General features: G+C 39.1%; 1 protein-coding gene across 2 annotated transcripts; it reads right to left on the reverse strand.

Moving 5' to 3' along the window:
* Positions 1–496: 496 nt before the first annotated feature.
* On the reverse strand, positions 497–24,583 carry LOC140943194 (tRNA (32-2'-O)-methyltransferase regulator THADA-like). 2 transcript variants are annotated; one of them, XM_073392264.1, is made up of 33 exons: positions 24,406–24,583; positions 23,909–24,017; positions 22,869–23,008; positions 22,229–22,324; positions 21,342–21,443; positions 20,667–20,776; positions 18,933–18,966; positions 18,327–18,403; positions 18,010–18,211; positions 17,675–17,768; positions 17,081–17,213; positions 16,876–16,982; positions 14,224–14,298; positions 13,441–13,518; positions 13,182–13,245; positions 12,899–12,944; positions 12,233–12,417; positions 10,795–10,994; positions 10,300–10,461; positions 9,747–9,880; positions 9,435–9,578; positions 8,813–8,970; positions 8,308–8,458; positions 8,070–8,220; positions 6,921–7,170; positions 6,274–6,665; positions 5,599–5,745; positions 4,792–5,353; positions 3,292–3,537; positions 3,030–3,111; positions 2,317–2,440; positions 1,658–1,836; positions 497–751 (listed from the first exon to the last, which is right to left on the reverse strand). In XM_073392264.1, exons 1-33 carry the CDS (start codon positions 24,469–24,471, stop codon positions 617–619), a joined length of 4,935 nt encoding a protein of 1,644 aa, XP_073248365.1. In that variant the 5' UTR covers positions 24,472–24,583; the 3' UTR covers positions 497–616. The 2 variants fall into 2 exon arrangements, 1 of the variants encoding a protein (XP_073248365.1); XR_012166598.1 differs by lacking the exons at positions 497–751; positions 3,030–3,111 and having other exon boundaries at positions 1,811–1,836.
* Positions 24,584–24,705: the final 122 nt, after the last annotated feature.

Raw genomic sequence — 24,705 nt, forward strand, 5'->3', positions numbered from 1 at the left:
AAGGGCATCAAGGAGAGAGGTTTAAAAATGCGTGGCGCGCGTGGATCGCGCGTTGTGATTTTACTTTGGCTTTTTACATATATATGTCGGCGTGGGTGTATAACTAACTTGCTGGAAAGGTCTGAGGTTATATACTTGGACGCAGATTACTCACTTATCGCGCTTGTTACGTTGTTCATCAAGGGTTAAAGAGTAAGAGATTACACATAAGCTTGATATGCCGCCTGTTTCGTCTCATCATCGTTTGAAGAACGAGGCATGTTACGCATTCATTCCGCTTGTTTCGTCTCACGATGGTTTAAAGAACGAGATATATTACACACACTCATTAAATTTGTTTCTCTGTGCACTTCGCCTGATTGTAAAATTCGCGCTACATGACTCAGTATTTCGGGTGACTTAACTCTGGTTTCGAGGGACATAACTTTCGGGCAACTTAACCGGTTGCCAGTTGATTTATCAACTGCTTATTCTTAATTTAGCAGCCTGAGAAAACTGCCAATATTTCGCCAAATGTCGGCTGCTCTGTAAGACTATTAGGTTAGACGCTTTTTAAAATAAAACCAATCCAAAAATGACAATTTCACGCACATGATACTACAGAAATCACGCTTTATTAACTCAGATTCGATTCCACATCATATAAAGAAGTTGTGTTACGGCAAGCCCCACTCGCCACAGCAAACTCTGTTTCATTTAGTATAGTTTTCAGCTTCCTCGCATACTCTGTCAAACTTGGCTGCACGTTCACCTGTAAATCCAAACCAAGTAATTCATCAACTGTTAAAACCTTTCCTTGCAAAATCGAACTGTTGAATAATCTAAGAGAACTTCAGCAACGTCGACGGCGACGGCAACGAAAACTTCAAAAGAGTAATAGGTTTTTAAATAAAAAAGGTAACAACTTTGCACGCACAGTACACTTTTTTGCCACATTTGTTTTAAGTCAGCCCAATACTACCACGTGTGATTTCCTTATGCGACGTTTTTTGAAGGATGTAAACGCAAGACGACAACTTTTTCTTTCTTTTTCTTAACTTGGGTGCAGTCCTTAAGAAGTCAACTCTAGGGAAATTTACCTACATTTGACTTTTAAAGCCAGTGGGGATAAACGCGACAAAGTTTAAGGAAAGGCCTTTGCGCGATTTGCACCAGGGCGTCATTTCAGTAATAGTGCTACCAAAATCCTTGAGGGTTTTGCTTTCTTGTGCAACTTATGGCTTTCGTTATTCAAACTCCACAGGGTCAACCAAATTTAACTGATATGAGAAAAAAAAAACGAAATGTAAAAAGACGTCATCGTGCAATTTTAATACTAGACTGCGTTTTCGCTGCCCCCGCTGCCATTGTCGTTGCTTAAGCTCCCTTTTAATGGTAGTCAGCGAATCCAAGACAAACATCAAGTCACAGATCACAGGTTTGTGAATTGATAACGTACGGTTGAATATTCAGATTTTTATTCAAAACTTGAGAAGACGGTTACACTGGACTTCACAATAAATGTTTCGGTCGTGAGAGAGAGAAAGCTGATTTGCACATGCTATATAAAACACAAACATCAAAACATCCGAAATTTGCTGACTCTGCTCTGCAGAGCTTGCAAGTAACGATAAAGGTTCACTAGGACTGACTTGTGTTTTTCAAGAGCATGAGTTACCTTAGGAAGGTCTTCTAGCATCAACATAAGCGGCTCTTTCATAGTATTGGTGGCCTTTAAACAGACACTGGTCTGCAAACCGCTCTTGACAGCAAAGAGGAGCACTTCAGCCATGCACATTATACGAAATCGTACAATGTAGAGTTTGGGATTCTGAAGAGAGCCATATTCCTTGATACCTACAAAAGGAACAATTTTGGTTTGGAATTAGTTATAACCACTTTTCTGCAAGATCTTTTCAAAGTCCCCTAAATCCAAATTTCCCTGGATCCAAATTTCATCATGTGATTTATGTGCGCTTCAAACGTCAACCATAATTTTCCCTCCTCTATCCCCCCAAGCAATGCTGCGTCGGTGTTCAAGGTACCTGTAAGAAACCAAAAACTTGCCAAATTTGAATGAAGGGGAGAGGAGGGGATAGGGGCGAGGATTATTTGTTCTCTAAAGAACTCCGTTTGAGAAAAGTGTCTCAACAAGTTTGTCACCGATTGTTGCTCTTTGAATATAAATTAACGATCTGTAGTTCAGGTTAGTTATCTAGGTAAGATAACTATTCTGATTTTCAAAACAATTGTAAACTCTTAGGTAATGAGAAGACAGAGAGTGAGTTCAATGTATAACCGTTGATATTAGTATATTGAAATAACTATGTAAAATACCTGAATTAATCAGCGCCTGAACATTGTTGGTCAGTGTTTCGCATGCGGTTACAAACCAATTAGTAAATGGAGAGTTATCCAAGGCCTCACTTTCAGAAAAGCGAAGGATTTTGTTCACAATTTGCTGTGGTAAGAGGAGGAAAAACAAATTACTTTAATATGTACGATTTGCTACTTGATGCTTGTGATCATCCATGTTGCATTACAGTGCTGCTTTACAAAAAGGAGCTAAATGCTAAAGAACAGGTTCGTTCTGCTACAACCATACAGTAGCTGTTACGGGAATAAACCAAATTCATGTGTTTGTGAAACACCGGGTGCAGTGAAATTCAGGGGTACTCGTTACATCCTGGCCCCAGCCAATTCATCCCCTTGCACTTCTGACTCTTCCTCAGTCGTTCTTATCACTTTTAGGAGGTGGTGGATCGGTCGCGGATCGGTGGCGAGAGACTAGCAAAGCGTTTATAGTCACAAAAACAGACGAGGGGGGCCAAGTCAGTTTCCACATGGCATTTAACAGCATGCTCTTGAAAATAACTGTTTCCCAACTGTGTTATCAATCGATTAAACATTTGTTTTTGAACGATTTTGCAACGCAGGTAAAATATATAAGACAATGTGCTAGGACAAGATTTTATTTTGATTATGAGCGTTAACAGTTCACTGATTAAAAACACAAGCCGTACAAATTTTTACGCGCCAAGTTTACAAACCTTGAGGTAGTCGACCGCCATTTTCGCTAAAATTACTGGTTCAGCGTACAGATTTGAGTCCTCCTGCTCAAACAGCATTTGCCTAAAAGAATCAATGCCGAACATGAAGACGCTATAATCATTTGGCAAGGAAACAGTCAGTTTATTTCAAATAATAACATCAAACAATACGAAGAAACCTTTAACAGGCATCGCGCGTCCTCTTTAACAAATATAAACGCTAGTGTACATTTAACAAAACAATCAGTTCTAAAGTTCTTACTTCGACCGAACGTAAACTTTCAAAACGTCCTCTGTGGACTTTTGCCCCTTTGTTATGGTTTCCAAGGCAACCCAGCACTCTGGAATAAGGGAGAAATGTTCCACCATGTATTGCAGCACTAGTGGTATAGCCGCTGAGCAGGTCACACTACTTGTAGGCTCAGAAATAAAAGCTGCAAATTCTGCGGCAGTGTTTCGTATGTCTTCCTCCTCATCTTGAAGGAAAAACAACGTTGAATGCAAAATGCTAGAAGATAAAAGACAGAGGTGTGATTAGCATTAACAGAGGTGTGATTAGCATTTTGGCATTCGGCACAAAAAATCTCTCTTTCTTTTAAGGACAGGAGAGATGCGTCTATTAGGAAAAAAACAATTAAATAAGTTGAAACTTTCCTGTTTTGGTTTTCTTACCTCGTCTAAAACACGTTTGTCTATAGTGCGTATAAGCCGTTCAAAAAACTCGCAGTCGTGTATTATCAGGTGTAACAACTCTCGGCTTAGTCTCGAGTTTTGAAACCTGATAATACACTCCTGCTCGTTTTTTAAACAGTACTTCACTACTAATTGCAGCCTATTGATCTGATATTTAGGAAGTCCAAACAAAAGAGCATTACAATAGTCAATCTTAGACGTAACAAAGGAGTAAACTAAGGTTTCAGCAGAACCTTGATCTAAGAATTTTCTAATTTTCCCTATGTTTCGAAGGTGAAGATGGTGTTGGGAGGTTTTATAATCATAGTAATATATTTATCCATTACCATATCCTGGTCAAGTATCACTCCCGAATTTCTTACAAAGGGCTGGTGTTTCATAGTTTCAACTCCTTCTTGAATGGAAGTAACCATTGTTCTATTTTATCCTCGTCAAGCGTTAACTTGTTGTTAATCATCCATCTGTCAATATCCACGACCCTTAACCCTCCCCCTCGCCCCCACCCCCCCGGACGGGCCTGCTGCCTCCACATCAGAGTTAGTCTTAAAGGTGACGTATAATTGTGTGTCGTCAGCATAGAAGTGCTACTGTAGATTAGGAGACTACATAATGTCTGCAACGGGCGCAGTGTCTAATACATAAAGTGGGGGGCCCAAGACCGACCCCTGAGGAGCAACACATGTTACGCTACGCGTAGACGACTTACTGCCCTCCACACCTTAACTCGACACCAAGCAAGGGCCGTACCATTGACACAAAATCGGTCTGATAATCTAGATAACACAATAGAATCATAAATATAAAATAACTAGAACACGTGTCAAACACGTTAGCGTTGATCTTATCTTAATGAGATTCTCCTGCAGTTTCTTCACGAGATAAAGACAAAACGCTGTGACGTCATCGGCGGTGATGTATTCCTACGCAAAAATGGTCTAACCGGTCCCTATTATACTGTTGGTAACTTTTAAGAAACTTCGCTTGGTTGAAAAATTGCCGTTTCGACGAAACAAATTCCAGGACACTTCGTTTCAGCGAAAAACAACAAACAGTTAAGTCAACTTCTTACCTGACTGCAGCCTTGTAAAAATACAGCTCTTGACCTGGTGTTGATACACACTGTAGTAGAGTGATGCCGGCATGCTTTAATCCTTGAACAGCACCAAGCCTTAACAGTTCATCTTGATCCCACTGACAATAACAGGATACCAATTCTTTCCAATCAAACAACTTGGCTGCCACATCTAACCTGCCACGCATTTTCATTACATGATTCAGAATTACACTGCAGGCAGGGATGGCTCTACCAGCCACAGATATGCCACATGACTTTCTGGCACACATTGTTATCTTGGTCCAGAGTTTTTCTAAATCGACAGAAGACAATTTCAACATGTCTAGCCGACCAAACACTTCAACAAAGATGTCTAACGCCAGTATTAGACAAGTATAGTCTACATCTTTAATTAAAAGGTTGGCTAGATCCAACTGCAATGAGTTTGGTAGTACAAGAGGCGTTTCGTTTATAAGATACTCTTTGGATAAATATTGCAAGCAAACCAGTTTAATTTCGTGGAAAGGTGATGATAGAAGATGCGATGACAGGCCGCCCTCTTCACAAAAGTTGGTACCTGAAGAAAAAAAATCACAAAAATTGAAGTCAAGATCATATATCAAGTTAATCCATACAAAAAAAAACTAAAATATACAAGGAATGTTGGCGCCTCTTCGTTAACTCAACCAGGTATAGAAAACTACACTTACGAATTAGGTAACTTGACTTTTGTCTCTCCTTAAGCATATATCTTAACTTACAGAAAAAAACCTTTTAATCTGGACTTCCCATCTGTCTCGCGACAGAGTCTCATATGCTTACCTTCACAGCGAGAATGTTGAAAATAAAGCTCTAGGTAGGCTGTCACTAATTCACGAACCCATTGAGAATGACCAAGCTTGGAGTGAATTGATTCACAGTCTAAGGCCTGAAGACTGTTTACAACTATGGACCGAAGTGATGCAAAATCTGCCAGGAAACACATAACAATATTTGTTTTGAAATGAAACCGAGCATTACTAAACAGTGCGATTCTTCCCACAAAGAAACCTTTATGTTACGACAACAAGGTCCAAATATCCCACTTCTTTTGCTAAAGGCCCTGTTACAAGGTATGTTGCAACAAAATGACGCGCCATCAGATAATTTTTTATGACTTTAATGTTGCATACAAAAGAACGCCGATTCTTCACAACAGCGGCAGCTAAATGCGTCATTATCATAATCAATTTAAAAAAATCAATTGTCGACTTGCAGAGAAATATTAAAGAAAGAAGGAAATAGCCTACACACTCAAATCCAATATTTCAACTGTATCTTTCGATTAGCTAGAAAAAGAACTGGAATTCCGAATCTTAAAATAGGTAATGTCAATTTAATATGACAATACTGAGGAGTTCCCTTCAAAATGAACCAGCCATTTAAAATGACGGAAATATACAGGTACGAAACAAAGCTATTAAAAACAATTGCGACGATAGAAAACAAAAAACTTACCAAATTCAAAATCTCTTCTAAACGGAAGGCCAAACGAAGTGATTATGCTGAGGAAGGTAGCTCTAGTTAAATAGCAAGGATTACGTGCGGTACAAATCCAGATTTTATTTAGCATTTCCGTTAGGAAGTCACCATCACTCTTTCCTGAAGAATACGATTTGGCAGCTTCAAGAAGAATGCGAATTTGGAGCAGTGTTCCGTGTAGCAAGTTCTGCGAAAAAGCTGCCAACCCTGAAGGCAGCCGTGCGACCAGTTCCTTTGCTGTGTCCAACAAACGATCAGTGGGGATGAGTGGTACCAAAGCTTTTGCAGCAACCACACGCACTGCATAGGACGGGCAGGAAGACAGAGAAATAATGTGGGGCACAAAGCAGGACAGTAGACTGGATGAACTAAAGAGGGAAGACACGATGAGTCAGTAGGATGAGAAAAGTGCATAAGGTATAAACCAAGTTCAAAGGTTCGCACATCGATTGGCCAGTATTTCTTGACATCTCTGTACAGACCGAGTTTGAGACTATGACAACTATTATTCACAAGGAAGTTTGGGATACTGCCATACCAGACAACGATAATTTTATTCATTACTTTAGGCTCATTTCCTCTCACATAACTGATAAGTTATGAAAGAAAAGGATAATACCTACCTTTCGTCAGCTCTTGGACACGGGTGCAGTTTTGATAAAAGAGTCAAAATTGGAAACAATTCAGGTTTTGGCTGCAGTTGGCATAATGAGAGAGGACTGGAGATAGGATCTGCTGTGGACTGAATATGACTGAGAAAGAAGTTATGAAGATCAGGATGGCTGATAAAAAAGTCCCTGGCGCTGATCGTGTTCCTTTCACTATCATCGTCTGATCCTCTCTGATGACCAAGTAAACGTTTTACCAAAGAACCTTAAATAAGCAACCCCATATATATAATAAATACCACATGGAAGTGTTTTCTCATCAAAATTTTAATTCAAAATTGTAGAAACCTTACTAATGTCTAGAAACCACGCAAGCAATGCTTGATATATCACTTTCGCAGATACAACTGCTTTAGTATATTGCGAAGATGATAATAAGTTTTGTACAGAGCGAGATTTTCCATCTACACCCATTTGCTACTGTTAATCACGTGCCTTATCGATCACACACTTGTACAACACCTAGCCCTAGAACAGTTCTGGTTGTTCTGGGATATATCTTAGTTAAAAGGCAATTACACGTTCTTTGCAGATAGAATTGTGGGGAATGGAGGCGTCCTTTTACGAGTGAGTGAGTCACTTGTTTCATTTCGATAAGGAAAAGCCGGGAAATTGATGTAAAAGAAAATAAAATACTTTTGCAACTTCGCTTGCACCATATTAGGATCATTGCCCGAAGTCCCATCTTTCCCTAAATATTCATAAAACACAAGGTCGATTTCTCCGTGATGCCAGACATTGTCCGGCCAAGTCCCGTCAATACAGACACCCAAAGGTCATAAGGACTGTCCGTAATAATGAGGTATACGCATTAAGCGGGTGTCAGTAAAGCAGTGATTGACTTCAATTGGCTGCGGTCTTAGGACTTCACTGTATGTCTTGTATTAACCCTTTCACTGCCAATGTGACGAAAGGCAAATTCGACAAAAATCCCAAATTTCACTTCGTAAAATTTTTAAAAACATATAGCACCACATGAACGTACTTCCAAAGAGATTTCATTTGAATGGTCACACCATGGGATTTGTCTACAGACATAAAAGTTAGAGCTACCTTACAAAACTCCTTCATTCACTCTAGCAGTGAAAGGGTTAAACCTCTTACCAAATAACTGCATGGAAGCATTTCTGACGGCCCATGACAAAGATGCAAAACCACTGACGGCCATAATGGTCCCCTTTGAGGCATACTGCAGCACTGAAGGACCCAGGGATGCTTCTTGGTAAAGAGCCTTTAATATGTTAATGGCATGTACCTGTGTTTCCAAAAAAAAAACAATTCAAATGAATAACACTGATGCATTGTACTATAAAATAATACATATATAAAAGACTTTTAATACCTGAGGAAGATCCTTGTGTTGGTCAATAACCGATGGAAGAGGTAAGGCTGCAGTATTAAGAAGTGACTCCATACACTGCTGTAACAAAGGTCTTTGATTTGATGGTTGTTCACAGGACAAAACAACACAGATCACCACAGGCAAACCAGCACTGAAAAACAAAGAAATGTTAGTGATAGTCGTAAGGACCTAGTAAAGAAACAGAAAAATAAGCCCCTTAATACGAAATAATCAAAATTATTGGTACGAACTATTACTACATTTAGGTTTGAAACGATATTAGATGTAAAGTAAAAAAAACTGTATCTCTTACTCTACGCCACCTCCCTTTCAGGCTTGATTAAGACAGCACCTTACAAAGGATGAAATGGTTACCTGGGTCTAGTGACAGACGATACCGAACATGTTGAGGACACTGTGCTCAACACATCATTTCATCAGCTCTTAGGAAGCTTTCACCTGACGTACAACACTATACAAAGTCAGTAAAGTACGGTTGCACTACCTGCGTCTAGTAACAGACGTTACAGAGCTTGCTGAAGACACTGTACTCAACACATCATCTAACCAGCTCTTTGGTAATGTTTGAAGACAAGGATGCGATGATCGGAATAAACAGTGACAAATTCTTACAAAACTTCCTCTGCAATGTTGGACAACTCCCTGAGGAGAAAATGGAACACCTTTTCGTACACTTTAGCTAAGATTGACAAATGGAAAACATAAAAATTATTTATACCGTACAAACTGAAAACTGAAAAGTGGAAAGTGAATCGTATTACAACATTTTATCTTTCCAGTTAAACGCTATATTTAACAAATACCTTTCACAGGCCAATTTGGTGCACGAGACCAATATGGTGGGAGTCAAACTTTTATAATTTAGGCAATTTCTTTTGTTACAATATATTAACAATAGTGCTGGCCATGCGAATGAAAACACTCTACAGAAAAACCTGTATTAAGTACCGGGGTACCACCAAATAATTTTCAATATCTTTAGGTCAGTCTGCAGTGAGCGGTGAGTTAGCCATTTTCAAAGGCTGACCGCTTAACAAAGGTTTGGCTGTGTATGAGTATATAATGACAAAAGTAATCAAACGATTATACGCGAGAAATGTTGCTACCTGGTGTCTGCACTGTATAATAACTTTCCATGTTGTTTCTGCCATCAGCTTTAAAGTTTCTTCACTTACTACTCTCGCTTTTGACACGCAATCCAGATGCATGGAGGCCTTTTCAAAAATAGCTGCCAGAAGGTGACATGCACACTGCAGAAAAATGTACTTAAATTATGAGTTTCGTGTAGATCAACTGAAACGAAATGTAAAATTGTAAGTTAAGTGTCCCTGATCATTTTATCAATGTTCCCATGGATACTTTAGCCACAGCTTAAGTAGTAGACGTACTCAATAAGCAACAAAATTAGAATGTCTGACCTTGATATGAAGCCAGCAACATGAAATAACAGCGTCTTTGGAGGACTGAACATCCTCGGTTTCCACATCCATTTGTGATAGCGATAATATTTCCTCAAGAGCTTGTCCGATATCAGCAAACGATGCCCCACCAACTAAGTGACAATAATAAACGTAACAAAAAGTTAAAATACTCAATCACTAAAAGGATAAAAACCGGGAAAACTATAATCATTTTTCTTTTCTCTTCTTAAAGGTACTTTTATAACACTGCTTGCAGATTCCCTAGCAGTAACTTTAGCAGTGACTGGGACCCATTCCCTGAACACCAAGTAAAGCAATGATATATTATCGCATGACATGTAACGGGATACAATGCGATTTGCAGAAATTGTAAATGCATTACTTCGCTGATTCCAACGGCAAGCTGTATTAAAAAGTTCGGGGCATAAATGTTATTGACCTTCTAAGGCTTAATATACTTTCGGAAGCCTTAGATGTCGGGAAATTCATTGTCATCTTCATTAAACCCAGGCCCTTGTAACGAAAGCCCCATCATTGAAGAATACCATACTTGCTTCTGTTGAATGGTTCCCTGACAGCATGTCCAACATGTAATAAATAATATGAACAGCTGTATCAACAGTGTCTTTGATTAGAATCGGAAGATGATCCCTGCATTCTAAATCTTTACAGAATCCAGCCTCAATGCAATGCGCCAAAGCCAAGGAAATGCCTGCATAATATAAAAGAACAAAAATTCAAAAAAGTAAAAATATTTTACCTACTTGGAAGAAAAATTTACGCTCTCTTCCTCTAAACCAAACACTTCAAAAACAAGGCAAAAAAACTAAAACAAGGAATCCTTACACTTTATTAACCAGTGAATGGATAAATAACTGGGAAAATACATTGCTGCTTAACGACAGACCTAGGTGATTCATATTTTGACGCATAACTAAGCAACAGGAGAGCTGGGTGTGTTGATGGCAATCAAAATGGTTCGACGAATGTCACAAGTAAACCAGGCTCCCCCTCAAAACATGTTCCCTTCTCCTAGCTTACTTACCATGGCCTGGTGCATTTTGTGCAGCAACCTTAATGTCCTTCTCTGTAGCTTCCACGTGTAGTTTTAACTCTACCAACAACTGCTGTAATAGTTTAACTGAACTGCAGGGCCTTTCATCACCAAGCAATGCTCCATCGATGATTACGGGATCCGTGTCCACATCTGATAATTTCATTTCCCACCCCACCTCCAGGGCATACCTTCAAACGAAAACATATAATTCAATTAAACTAGTAATAACCAAAGGTTACGAAGTGCGGGCGACAACATGGAACTTAAGCTTCGAGGAAGAAATGAGACGACGAAGCCGACCGGAAGTGAAATTTTCCCGAGCGAACCTTGTGCCCATGGGTAAGGTTGTCGAAACATCGTCCAGCTTTTGTCGACGACGAAAGTCAGTGAGGTTTGCTGTTCTCGCTAAAACGTAAGTATAAAATTGTGCTTTATGCGTGCAAATCATCCTTTTTTCCCCTCGAAATTCAGTAAAAATAGAAATATATTCTTTGTAGATTAGCGAAATTTAAAGGTTTAGCGCTTTCTCCATTTCTTCGCTTAATAACTAGAATGTTTCTTTGGGGTCATCAGTTTGACTGAAACTCTAGCCGTCATGGCGCAGCAACCAGTCGAACGGATATGTGAGCTTTCCTCTGTGATTTCAGTAAGTTCATCATCATGGATTAAACCATAGTCATGGAGGTCTCTGAATGCCATAATAATAAGACTAAAGAAGACGTCGTCGAAAAACCGTCGTCTGTCAGGGAAGCTGCACCGCTTCAACTTCGTTTTCCCCGCCGAAAACGAAACGCTTGAATCAGTCTAGCTCGGTTGCAGCGTCGTCGTCGTCGTCGTCCGTTTCGTTGTCGTTCCTTAAGGTTCCTAACGATCGAAGGTCACAACGCTTTTGCTCCAGGGTTGTGCTTTGCTTAAGTTTCACGTGACAGATGGTCAAAACACGCGTGATCAGATAACGAGTGATAGAAGGTCCAAACGCGCGTGATCAAAGTGCGTTCTGTGCATTCCATACATTCTTAGTGGAAGTCTAAAAGAATGCTGGCTACATACATGCGACGCATGCGTAATAACAACCTGGAGATTAGGATTGCAGGCTCCTCTTGTCACCCGCAATAGTATAAAGTCGTGGGGTATACCACGGAAATGTTTATCAGTTGTGCTCTTTACCGCAACATCCATCGATAATCCCACTTTAAATAAGAACTGTTTAATCAAGATGTTTTAAGATGAACTTTTGGTCCAGGATTTAGTTTGTCATCCATCGTGGGGAGATGAAATTGGCTGATTATGACCAAAAACATTTAGCGCTCCATTTATTGAAGACAAACACCACCGACAAGGCTTCCTCTGAAGCAAACCATTGTCAATAAATGAATATGTGTCAACTATCGCAAACAACAACTAGCTTTAGGTAGTGGATACAAACCTGAGATACATTAGCTGAAACAGAACGGCTGCACTCTCACAGTCTTGCACTCTAGGGCTTCTTGCTAATGAAAGGGCCTTTCGTATAAGCATACGCGCAGCCAATACGCCGGTGGAATCATCCTCGGACAGTATCAGCGGCCATGGAAAGTATTCCTTCAGAAGATATACTCCTGTGCCTCGAATCTGCAATGACAGACATCTTAGCTCATTAAAAAAAGTCCACCAAGCTAAGACGCTTTTCTGTTGCACGTAGTATTAGGCCTGCCTCGAAATATTCACAATCATATTCAACTTCCACACTTTCAACGGCTCTTATCCATAAACCGCTTAAGTCGACCATAGAATAATCATGAAATGTCTCTCAGTCTATCTGTTTGCCTATATTTCTGTGTTTAAGCGCTCACTATAATGCAACTCCGTCGGCTTCCTTGTATGGCAACAAATATTGAAACTAGATGAGGAGCTCGATAATGAAACGAGGTAAATGTTTTTTTTTTATCATTACAACTTATTTCACATATGAACACGCGATGATTAAAATTAATCTGTCCGTAGTTCACATGATCTGTGCAGTCTGAGAGGTCCTGCAGGGTGGAATCACCTCGGACCTCAGCACGTGACGAAACGATAGAATAACACGGCCCTTTTAACAAACATTACTTACATCTGGATATGGACTCTCAATACAGCCACACAAGACTACACTACACCTAACGACGAACAAAAACCAAACATTTTAGGAACAAATGTCAAACTTCGCCCTTGAAAGCATTTCAGGATAGTTGCTTTATCAATTGCTTCCTCCCTGACCATTTTAGTGAGTAGTCTTCGTTACAGAAGAAGTTGTAATTTTAGTTACAGATGCTGTTTTGAATACCTAAAAGGTATTAGTACACCAGTCACCTGGAATTAAGTTTTTCAGAGGCCATTAAAAAGCTAATTCTCACCTGGGAGAAAAGAACTTTAAGTAGCCATGTTGATTGGCCAAAGAGAGTAGTATGTGGCAAGAAGCTGTGAGGAATAGAAGGCAATACCAGAATTACGAAACAAACTACAGAAATACATGACAACATTTTAAATATCACTACCTAATAAATCGTATTAATAATCCAGTACGGGACAGTTCTAAATAATCATGGGACACTTCGGGATGATGGATTGATCACAAACAGCTCACACACAGAAAGGAAGTCTCTTTTGACTCACCTGGTGGTTGGCCTTTTTTCTTGTCTGGTTGCCATTTTGCCCAAAACACCTCCAAAATTGCTTCTAAAACCTGAATGGCTAGGAAATGACGATAAACAGATTTCTTTTATGCAAGATGTGCCCTATCTTAATCAGCATGAAAATGGCATGAATGTTTCTGTTAGTACATTAACCTGACTGATCATGCGGGACTGGAGCTTGGCAAATAAATCTCACGGTTTAATGTTTGACTGGTGACGAAGTGAGGTAAAACCTTAACAAACTCTGGGCACATTTTTCCCCGAAAACTTTGACTGGGAATGTAACTAGTCAGGAAAAGAGGTATTGGAGGTGGAAATGCAAGTACCATGTAGTGGGGACACAAGGATGTTCGTTAAGGACACGAGACGTGAGGACTATACTACTGTAAGGAGGGGTAACAAGTACTTGTTGGAATAAGAACACTAGACTAGCCTGGAAAATGGTGAGACATGGGCTGGTTACAATTTTACTATAAGAATGTACGATTTTGGAGGCGCAATTCATTTTGAAAACTCACTTTCCCCGCAAGGTACAGTGTTAAAGTACATAAATATGACAAAAGGACGTAAATAAACAAATGTAGCACGTTTTTCTAAAATGTACAAAAACATATTAAACATACCATACCAACCACGTTGGGCAGTAAGGGAATTCTAGTTTTACACCTTCAAGAAAATTTCTAGTCCTTAGTGCTGTATACATTTTTATAACTTCCTAACTGTAATAGATAACCCGTTGAAAAACACATTAACAGCTTCTTACCACTCTTTTGTCTTTGATAGGTAGCTCCGGGAAAAAAGCATCCGACAGCGAGATCAAACAGCCATGTCACAAACTCTGCCACATAATCACGTCACGTGCACAAAACAGTATATTCAAATACGTGAATATAGGGTAAGTTTTCTTGGATGTTTATCGTTTTCTGGGATACCAGGTCCCATATTTTCCAATCGGACCCGAATAATAACTCGGACTCGACCTGCTTTATTCGGACACGAACTTAAATCGGGTCCGAATTGCACCAGTCGGGTCCTATATTTCAAATCGTAATCGGACCCGAATTGTTGTGAAATCGGGTCCGATTTAAATTAGTCGGACCCGATTTCACAACAATTCGGGTCCGATTTTTAATTGGTTCTGGGAAATTGATTGGGTCCGATTTCTCAGTAAAATCGGACTCGATCGTTTTTCAGGAAGAGAGGGAGCAGGGGGGGGGGGGGGTGGTCACTCAAAGGCTCCGATTTCGTTGGAGGAAGGTGTGGGTAGAGAACAAGGTGGAAAAAGGTATTTTTTTAACGAAATTAAAGGTGGTACTGAGCGTACAGGCGTTCAACGCTTTGGGACAAGGTATGTTGAAATTAATGCAGTAAAGGATAATTTTAACTTCTTCTATTGGATGCCCTTTTCCAACATTAAATGCTTCATCTTATGCCCCATTTTCCCTTTTAAATTCTCAGTCATCACGGAGAGGCTCGATTTAGAACAATATGAGGATCGATGTCCAGAAATTCAAGCGTTAAATAGTTCTAGGTTTTTGTGTTGAGCAATGACAGAAAAGCCTATGAATCTGACTTAAAATGTTCCAAAGTAGAATTTTTTTACTGGCTAATATGAGTTTTTATTTATTTTTATTATGAGTTTTTATTTTTTTATGAAATATGCAGTTTTATTTAAAATAATCATTTCATTTTACACCATTTAGTCAATTTCTTTTCCGCCCTTTCATTCTTAAAACTGCGCTAGGTTCTGCGATACATGTGGTTCTAGTCCCGCAAGTATGAGAAAATAAAAGTATGTGATACTAATATCTTGTTGGCTTAATTGATGATAAGTAATTGACTGACCGCAAGCAATGAAAAAGAAAAAGGGGAAAATAAATTTAAAACTTACTTTGTCTCCAATCGAGGGACATATTTTGGATTTTATTGCTTTTTCTTTGGGGGGGAGGGGTGACGATTTGTTAAATTGTATCCTGGTTCAACCCTGCTTTAATAACGTACATAGGGAAGACCTCCCAGTAAGGTGTATACTTAATTGATGCTGCAACGGTTACAGAATGTGATAAGAAAGCAAAAAGGGCATGCCAGTTACCGAAATTCTGAATACATGTAATCCATAGAGAAATAAACATAGACTAAAAATTTCATGTAAAAATAAAGTTTTGATCAAAAGTTATAGTGCATGAAATTAGAGGAACGAAATTATTATAATAATTATTATTTCTTTAGTACAAATTTAGGTATACATATGATAAATGCGCACTATAGCCATAAAATTTAGCTTAAAAAAATCCGAATAACCGTACAATACAAACGTCAATTAAAGGCATACAGATACTTATTACTTTCGTTTTTTAAATAAAGGGGGTATTTTGTTTTTAACACGTTTTCGTGAGGGAAATATCATTTCCCTCAACCCCCCCCCCCCCCCCCCAATCCTAAGTTAATTTTAGCCTGAACAAAGAAGAGGGACGTTTTTCGCGGGAACAATTATTTCCCCCTCCCCCCCCCCATCCTAATTAATCCACTCCTCCCTTCCCCCCCCCCCCCCCCCCCCCCCAATAGGAAGTCGGGCCCGATGTGAAACAATTCGGGCCCAAATTCTATTCGCGCCGACAAGTTGGGTCCAATTCTCAATCGGGCCTGATCAAAACAAATCGGACCCGATTACTTTAAATCGAGCCCGATTTCTTTGAGATCCCACCTGAGATAGATCGGACCCGATTTAAGTTCGTGTCCGAATAAAGCAGGTCGAGTCCGAGTTATTATTCGGGTCCGATTGGAAAATATGGGACCTGGTATCCCAGAAAACGATAAACATCCGTTTTCTTTAAAAACGCTTAAACTGGTGTGAGGTACCTAGCCAAACTATGAATAACTGTCAGCCAGTCAGACTCTTTGTTTTAATGTAGTTTAATTGAACTAATCCCTAATAATGTGAAAGAAAATTAGCCCGCTTTGATTTATTAATAGTTTAAGTTAACAAACCCAGACAAGGGTGGGACTTGAGTTCATAACTTCCAAAACATATAAAGAAAGGATAGAAACTTGTTAAGTAAGGGCAATAGCCAAACAGTAATAACCTCCCCTGGCCCAAGAAAAATATTGGGAAAGGGGGCTATTTAACAATTATTCCTCGAGCCCGAATGGGCTCTGAGTCAATAGCCCATGAAGCCGAAGGCCGAATGGGCTACTAACTCAGAGGCCATGAGGCCAAAAAATATCGAGAATAAAAAAACTTTCGCTAGTTAAGGCTAGACTTTAATCCTTTTTTGCCGCCAAAAAGCCCGCGCTTTTCGCTACTAGTAGGCTATAACATATAGCCTAGTAGTAGCTCAACCAATCAGAACGCAGCATTGATAATAGACCACTAGTTGGATTTTACTAAAAAGATATAAAGATGCTGGACACTCACCAAACATTGATTTTAGTGACAGATGAAGAGAATGCTGATTGATGGAAGAAGAGTGGTATGTTTTTTCCTGGCTGATAATTGGTTTGTTTTCTCTCAACAGGATAAGGCTTTTGTTTATTGAAAAGAAAAAAAAAACATAACTCATTACATTATAATTCATCATAATTTTTTAAATCTAAATTTATACAATTTAAAGCATACAAACCTACTGTCTCGAACTCTGCCAAGAATCTTTTTCAGAGATACGAACAACGTCTGTCGAAATGGAGCCGAAGCGGTGTTCAAGTTAAAAGGAAGAAATTCACGCAGGAGCTTCTGTTCAATTTCCGACAAGGGTTCTGAAAATTAGTAAGTGAGAAAGTATTAATAGGAACGGAAAGACAAGGCCAGAATGCCCATACTGTATAAACTTAAACAATTGCTGTGAACATGAACTGCAGTGTTTGACTGTGAAAGCCACGAAATAAGGTTCTGAAGAGGAATAATTATCTGCTGCCATCTGTCAAGGATAGTTTTCTCAATCACACGATGCTTTACTACAATAGATGTTAAAAACGGGTATTGGCAATTGTCGTCTTGGGTGTTTTGGGGTTCAAAGGACATTAGCACCAGTAGGGAAAACTCAGTCCTGTTAAGCCAAATAATACCAAACCTAAAACAGGAGGAGAGTTTTATATCCCACAAAGAATTCAAAAGAAAGCTTGTTTTCTACAGTGGTGCATCAAGCAGGGAATCCGATAATAATCTATCAGCTTTTGACTTTACTAATGAATCGTATATTACCCGGGACTTTACTTACCAGCAGTCTTGGGTGTAAAACTAATGACTGAAAGGGCAGTTGATCTGATGTCATCTTCTAAATGAGTCAATCCTTGATGCAAGGCAGCTTCATCCTAATGTATAGAGTCAGCAGTGTCAAAATCGAAGCTGTTCATGTACACTAGTAATTATCACTTGTTGTCAAGTCACTACATTTCATTGAATTAACGTGACAACTGGTCCAATTTAAGCGTTGAAGTTGACTGGCGAGACAATAACAAACTTCAGTTCTTCTAATTAGACCCCGTAATTAGAATTATTCTACAGAGAATCTGTAAACGATTTACAGTAAATCTATAATGTAAATGTGCCTACCAGGTCTTCAGCCTGCAGAAGGGACAGGGAACGGCTGACTTTTAAGACAGAGAGGTAAGCCAAAAAACACCTTGATGTTTCTGCTGCTCTAACGCACTTTTCATAAGCACTTCTTAGATGTTGAAGTAAAGAGTGAAGTAATTCAGGGTAACACTTCAGTGCACAAGGCAGCCAATACAAACATGCATTCTGTTGCAGTAAACTGTCAATAAAAAAGCACAAAGCAACAGCATCATCTAAACAGCTATACTATGAAAATGAACCTTTTTGTCCACAATAAAAAAAACAGAGAAGGATATCATCTCGTACAAGCTCACCGTTCTCTGCTGGTTAAGGCTCTATATAATGCACCTTTCCAAGTTTTTTGCCAGTCTTTGCTAATCTTGGATTGCTCCTGTAGAGAAGTTGGTGTTTAATAAGAAGCACAGTACACATCATGAATCACTTACAACGCAGGTAACCAAGCAAATTGTTCCTAACAGGTTCTATGTATTTTAGGGGAATATTTCAAGCATGTAAGACGGGCTCCTAGCTAAGAAACTTGTTTCACAAGGCTACATCAACTACGATACAAACCAGCAAAACGTCTGATAGAGACCTTTTTGTCAGTTTCTTCCTTTGAGGAGTCTAAGGGGACCCGTTATTAAGACAACGAATTCCCCGATCGAGCAAGGAGAACCAACCAATACACGCAAAAACAATCATGTAAACTAGGAGAAGCAAGTTAACTACAAAAGAACAAGAAACGGGAACCAGAGCTGCTACGAGAATCATAAAACTGGGAGGACCACAAGGAACACATATCATTACATTAAGACAAAGAATACTGTAGAATCATTTCCTTAGATTTATCAAGACGTTAAATGAACACACATGAAGTTTTTCCCAACAGAAAAGGAGCATGAAGCAAATGTGGTGTCTACCTGCTTGCCTGTCGCTGGTCCTTCCTGATGACTTCTACAGAAATAACAAACGGGTGTTTACTTACTTCGAGAAACTTTATTGATTAACACTATAAAGAGTGTGGACACAACCCATAAAATAATACTGGCGAATGTGCCTTCAGGGTCACTGCATTTACAGAAAACAAAAATGTTGAAAAGATATGGAACGATGAGAAGGTGACGGAGGAGATGTAGAAGGGGCTGTTAATCAAGCTACCAAAGAATAGCCACCAGAGCCACTGCAACAACTGGCGTATCATCATGCTGCTGAATGCTAAACATGACAAGTAAAGTGTTCTGCAGAGTGATTTTAAGGGGATTAAAACGGCATTAGTCAATGAGCTAAGAGGGTTTTCAAGCTGGTCGGAGTTGTATGGACTACTGAGCGACGCTGAGAATTACGGCGGAACAGAGTATCGAGTGGCAGTCCTCCGTGTACATCAGCTTTATAGAGTTTTCCTAAAGGCCTTTGACAGTGTTAGCAGAGGGTTGTTATAGCAGCTGTTGCGCCATTATGGAAAGCCTGTCCTCACAGCGACTATCATCATTGCTCTCCACAGTACGTTGGGTTTTTCCGAGTAGGTTGTACATAATGGACGGAAGGGCATGAAAACATCTCCAGGTCATCAGCGAAACCCAGAGTGACTAAAAACAGCAAAGGTAACTGCAGGCAACAGGACACAGTGCATGCGGGACAAGACACGTCTTTGGAGGAACAGATTGAGAAGGTTAGTTTAAACGTCAATGCCACAAAGACAATTTTCCATGTCGGTTCCAAGCAGGGTCAAGATGTAATGATTGCGAGGAAGCAAATTGAGGAGGTAGCGAGTTCAGGTACCTTGGAGTGTAGTGGCTAAGAAGGGGAAACTTAGGAGGGCACCCAGGCTCGCATTGAGAAGCTGAGGAGGGTGTTAATGACGCTGAGACTGATATGGCAGTCCATACCACTGAGAACGAGGACTAAGTGAAATGTGAAGGCAGTTCTCTTGTATGGTGCAGAAACTTATAGATTGACCCAGGAGCTGAAGCAAACGTTGCAGGTGATTATTAAGAAGTGCCTAAGGAGCATCCTGCAGATTTGGTGGCCATGAAGAATCCGAAATGAAGAGTTGTGGAGACAGGCAAGGCAGCAACCGATAGAGAAGGAGATAATATGGCCGCACACACTGAAGGTGATGTTACACGAGACGATTCGCAACGATTTTTAGCGCAACACAGCGTTGCAATATTCTTGCGACATTGTTTTGAATGGTTACATTGTTCCAGCATTGCAACGCTGTGTTGCGCTAAAAATCCTCGTTGCGAATCGTAACGTATAACATCACCTTGAGGAGACCAGACAGACATGAAGCCAAGACAGCCATTGAATGGAACTCACAGGGGAAACATGAGAGAGGGAGACACCGCCTAGTAGACTTGGAATCACAAAAAGATTATAGACCTTTAATCAGAGAAAGGACTTATGTGGCATTAGACGAGAGTCACTGCTCAAAATTCCACGGTTTATAAGAATGAGACTTTAAGTGAGCTTAGAACATTGCAAACGAAGCATTAATTAATGGCAACCTTGGCAGATGTCACACATGATTTGAGTTGCTTGAAAATTACCCCGTGCATGCAACAAGTTCCACAAAACGTTTCCTGCAAAGTTACCATAACAATTTGAGAAAAACGGAGAGAATATTCTAAAACTTAACTAATATCAAGGTATACCTTTCCCATTCAAGAAAAGCCTTGAATGCACTTGTTGAGGGTGAGGTTAGTTGATTCACTCCAAGGCAGTGAATCATGTCATCTAAGATAGTAGGGCTTTTACCTATGATCTGAAAATAGAAAGTCGCCTTACAAAAAACTTTTTTTAAAAAAAATTGAAAACTAACCACACTTGCAGTGACAATAAGCGATGAACACACTGACTGGAACCAGTCATGAGGAAGACAACCTATGCGGGATATTCTTTAGGCAAAAAACTAAATCTGTCACCACTCTAACTTTGCCGCTCGATTTAGAAATTATATATTACGTTTCTACTGCATAACTACGAAGGCTGCTTTTACAAACACAAGGGATTTTTTTAGGTCCACTCCATCTTTCTAAACTTTACTTGATGTAAAAAAGTGCTGCAAATAATGGTTGAAACTTAATTCAATAAAAAGTGGACGTCGGGTAAAACAAAGGTTTGAATATAAAAATGTTACTTCACAACTGATGAGAAAAATAGGTTTTAAAGAACAAAAATTGTTGTTGACAATATATTTTGGTAGTTAAGTAGGTTCATTTGTGAAATGTTTTTCAATACTTAAAGAGAAATTTACTACATCCAGGAGGGCCACATAATATCATCCACGTAACACATTTAAACCCAAACTGTACATTCAAATAGGTAACCTGTTGAAGTCCAACATATGGCAGAAGTGCGCAGATCAGGCCATATCTCCCTTTCACGTGCCAAGCAACACCAAGAGCCTTTTCTGTGAGTTCCTCATAAAACTGAAACAATAAATTCAATTGTGGCAAATGACTAGGTATAACAACCACGTTAACATAAGAAGCCTGGTTATTATAATATACAGGCGGAGACATGTTACAGAATTGCAAGACGCTTTTAACTTCGGTTTGTCTGAAAATGTCCAAAGTTTGTTGCAAATGGATAAATATTTCATGTTAACTTCTAAGTGCATTGCTCTTTTTCTTAACTAAGCATTCATCAATTAATATTAAATCCATGTGAAAATAATCAGACATTTGCTTTTGCTTTATTATTGCTGTATTTATTTTCGCCATTAAAAAATGGGTTATTGACAAAGACAAACGCTGCCAAATTAGATGGAAATCAAAGCAGTTTGTTTCCCAACTGCAAATTATTTGCATAACTCACACGTGAGTAAAGGGCCCTCATAATAAGCGGGTCTAAAATCATTAATACACAGGACTTTACAGTTTGAACAAAAACGTGTATGGCCCCAACAAGAGAAGATTAGTGTGGAGAAAGTGGGTCACAACAATCCACATCTGGCCCTTTTTTATTTGTTCTTCTAAAACCCACGTAAAATTTTTAGTTATTTTTTCTTTTGCTCCTACCTCAATATCGTTAAATAAATCCTAAAAATTTTCCAGTATTATACATATACTGATTCATCCTGACAAAGATGGGAAAAACATGCAGTCTTGCATTTTCTAAGTTTGCGAATTGTGCTAATCATAGCTCAGAATACTGTTATAATTTTTTTGGTAGCTTATGTTTCCAGTCTCAATAACTCTGTGTAGTTTCTAACCTGTTCGTCACTTAAACTTTTGAGAGCCTCTTCCTTTTTGTGTAATTCGAGTAACATTTCAAACAATGTAACAACCAGAGACGGCACACCATCTATCTAGGAATTAACATACAGTACAACTTTAAAGAAATGCTACAGCGTTCACTCGTTGAAACACTGAGTTTGACCATATGAAAGTAAGAGCAAACTTAAACTAGAACTTTAAAGTGACGGACTCTCCAACGCTTGCGTGACTGTGTTTATGTATGTCTACACCTGCACTTGGCAGTGAGCAACCCAAAAGCTTAAGCTACTTCCGTCACTTTGCACATTTAACTTTCCATCATTTGTTTAATTTGTTATTCTGTTTTTGTTCATCCAACGTATTTAGCCAGACTGTTTATGATGTTTGTTACTTGTGCCAAACAGTTGTAATAAATATGAAATGTTAAAAAGAAACTGTTTCAGTTCTCGAATAGACTTTACAGCAACTTATTAGGACATTGAAAAATCTTAACGGTGCCAACTGGTGACAGGTTAGCTCAAAATCAACCTGAGCAGGAAAAAAGGCAAAAACACTGCAAGTCACTGCTCACAAACAGTCATTGAGCACAGTAGAAAATGGAAAATGGGAAAAGTGATTGCCAACCACTTCACTCACTGGGTCTTCAAGATTTTCCCAAATAACATCAATAAGATGACTTGCATGAAAAGAATCAAGTCTTGTCAGCCATGTACTATCCTTAGGAAAGACATTGCACTGCAACAGATTCTTCATGCAAAGCAACCATTGTCTCATGGCTTTGGGAATAAACAAACGAAACAAATGTCAAGCCTCTACTAGCTAAGGCAAAGCACTGGCAAGTCAGTAGTTAGTAGCATTGATTTTACTTTCTTTTTACATCCTCCTTCAATAAACAATTATAGGGTGAGGTTTTTGTAATTTCCAGATTAATCAAGGTTGAGGTGAGTGTTACCAACCAAGCCAAAGGCCAAGGCTGATAACACTTACCCAGACCTTCAGTTGATTCAGTTCTGGACATCACAAAAACCGAATCTAATAATTGTTTTATTATACATTGTTTTGAAGAAAATAACAACAAACACACCATCACATAGAGTTTGAAATTGTTCTTGGAAATCATGCACTGTGCATGCAACCTACAGATTAGTCACTAATCTGCACGCAGAAACTAATCTGTAGGTTGTGCTGATTTCCAGAATTAACTGTAGGCTCCCAACCAATGAGAAGACAGATATGAGTAAAATGTATAATAATCAGGTTCAACAGGCTGACAATGGAAATTACCCAATAGGTTCTACAATGTTTAAGTTGAACAGACAAAGAAGGGGGTGAGGGTGGAGCAGCCATCCATATGCTGGAGGACATATCCTGGCCCAGGCTATGTTACATGTGGGTTCAGCTTGTTCTTGGTTATCACCCTTGGTCCAAGAGGATCTTCTCCAAGTTAGGATTGCATGGGTATTTTCTCCCTTCTTCTAAAACAAAGCATCAAAATTCCAGTTTGCTCTGGAATGCATGAGCACCTTGTTGAAAAAGGAGCATTGTGGATACACAAATAACATTTTGAGCTATTGCATGCCTCAGTAGACTTTGGACAGCTATAAAGAGATATTCAACTATAAGTAAATGTTTGTTTATGGTCAAGCTCACCAATATTTTCAAGATTAGCAAGTTACCTTCAAAAGCCAAGTAGTGAACTGGTGAATTCTTGCTCTCTAAGCAAAGGTCATAAATGGTTTTGAAGAGCAGTCCCTCTACAAGGGTAGTTTGTTTTTTACTTTCTTCCTGGGTACACAAATTTTCAGAAACCTGTTAAGTTGAATTACACCTGTGTGTCTTTGAGCACCTCTGGCGTTAAATCTATTATAAGCCACAGAGGCTGTTTTTACCTTTCTAACTAACTCCATTATAAGATCATAAAAATGTATTATCTGTACTGTTTCTTATCAAAAACCCGTCATTGGATAGTAAAAGCCTATTCCTGTCAAAAGAATTCATCAGTTTCCCTTAATGTTTTTTTGATAAGTTACAATTGTGAAACACTGAGGCAGTATGCCTTTTTAAAAAGTTACAAATAAATTTATTTTATTTATAAATGACTGTGTTATGTGCCTTCCTGACAGTTAAGGACTATTAAGCCAAAATAGTTCCTTACTTTTTAATAAAGACATACCTTGTGGAGCGTTTCACTGTATGTGGCCAGAAGCATTTTGTTCTTTTGTGACTTCAATATACCCATAACAATGGATAATTGTGTAGTGGGTTTGTACTTTGCTGCTGGCAGTCTAAATTTGAAACAACCAATTTTCAAGATGCCAGGATTTGTAACTTCTTGGTTTTTCACAGAAGAGGCACCTACAATCAACAATATATACTACCAGTCTATACCCTTTAGTTAAACAACCATGCTCCTAACATTAAAACAATAAAAAATACCAATTTATGCTGTTAACTCCAAGAATCATCTGCAGAC

This window comes from Porites lutea, chromosome 7 (genome assembly GCF_958299795.1).
Source record: "Porites lutea chromosome 7, jaPorLute2.1, whole genome shotgun sequence".
NCBI lineage: Eukaryota > Metazoa > Cnidaria > Anthozoa > Scleractinia > Poritidae > Porites > Porites lutea.

Coding starts and splice junctions, on each gene's coding strand:
- LOC140943194 (XM_073392264.1), bottom strand. CDS start 24,471: ATGGGTATATTGAAGTCACAAAAGAACAAAATGCTTCTGGCCACATAC. Junction 24,018..24,405: donor ACAGTGAAACGCTCCACAAG/GTATGTCTTTAT, acceptor TTGTGTACCCAG/GAAGAAAGTAAAAAACAAAC. Junction 21,444..22,228: donor AAAGTTTAAGTGACGAACAG/GTTAGAAACTAC, acceptor TTATTGTTTCAG/TTTTATGAGGAACTCACAGA.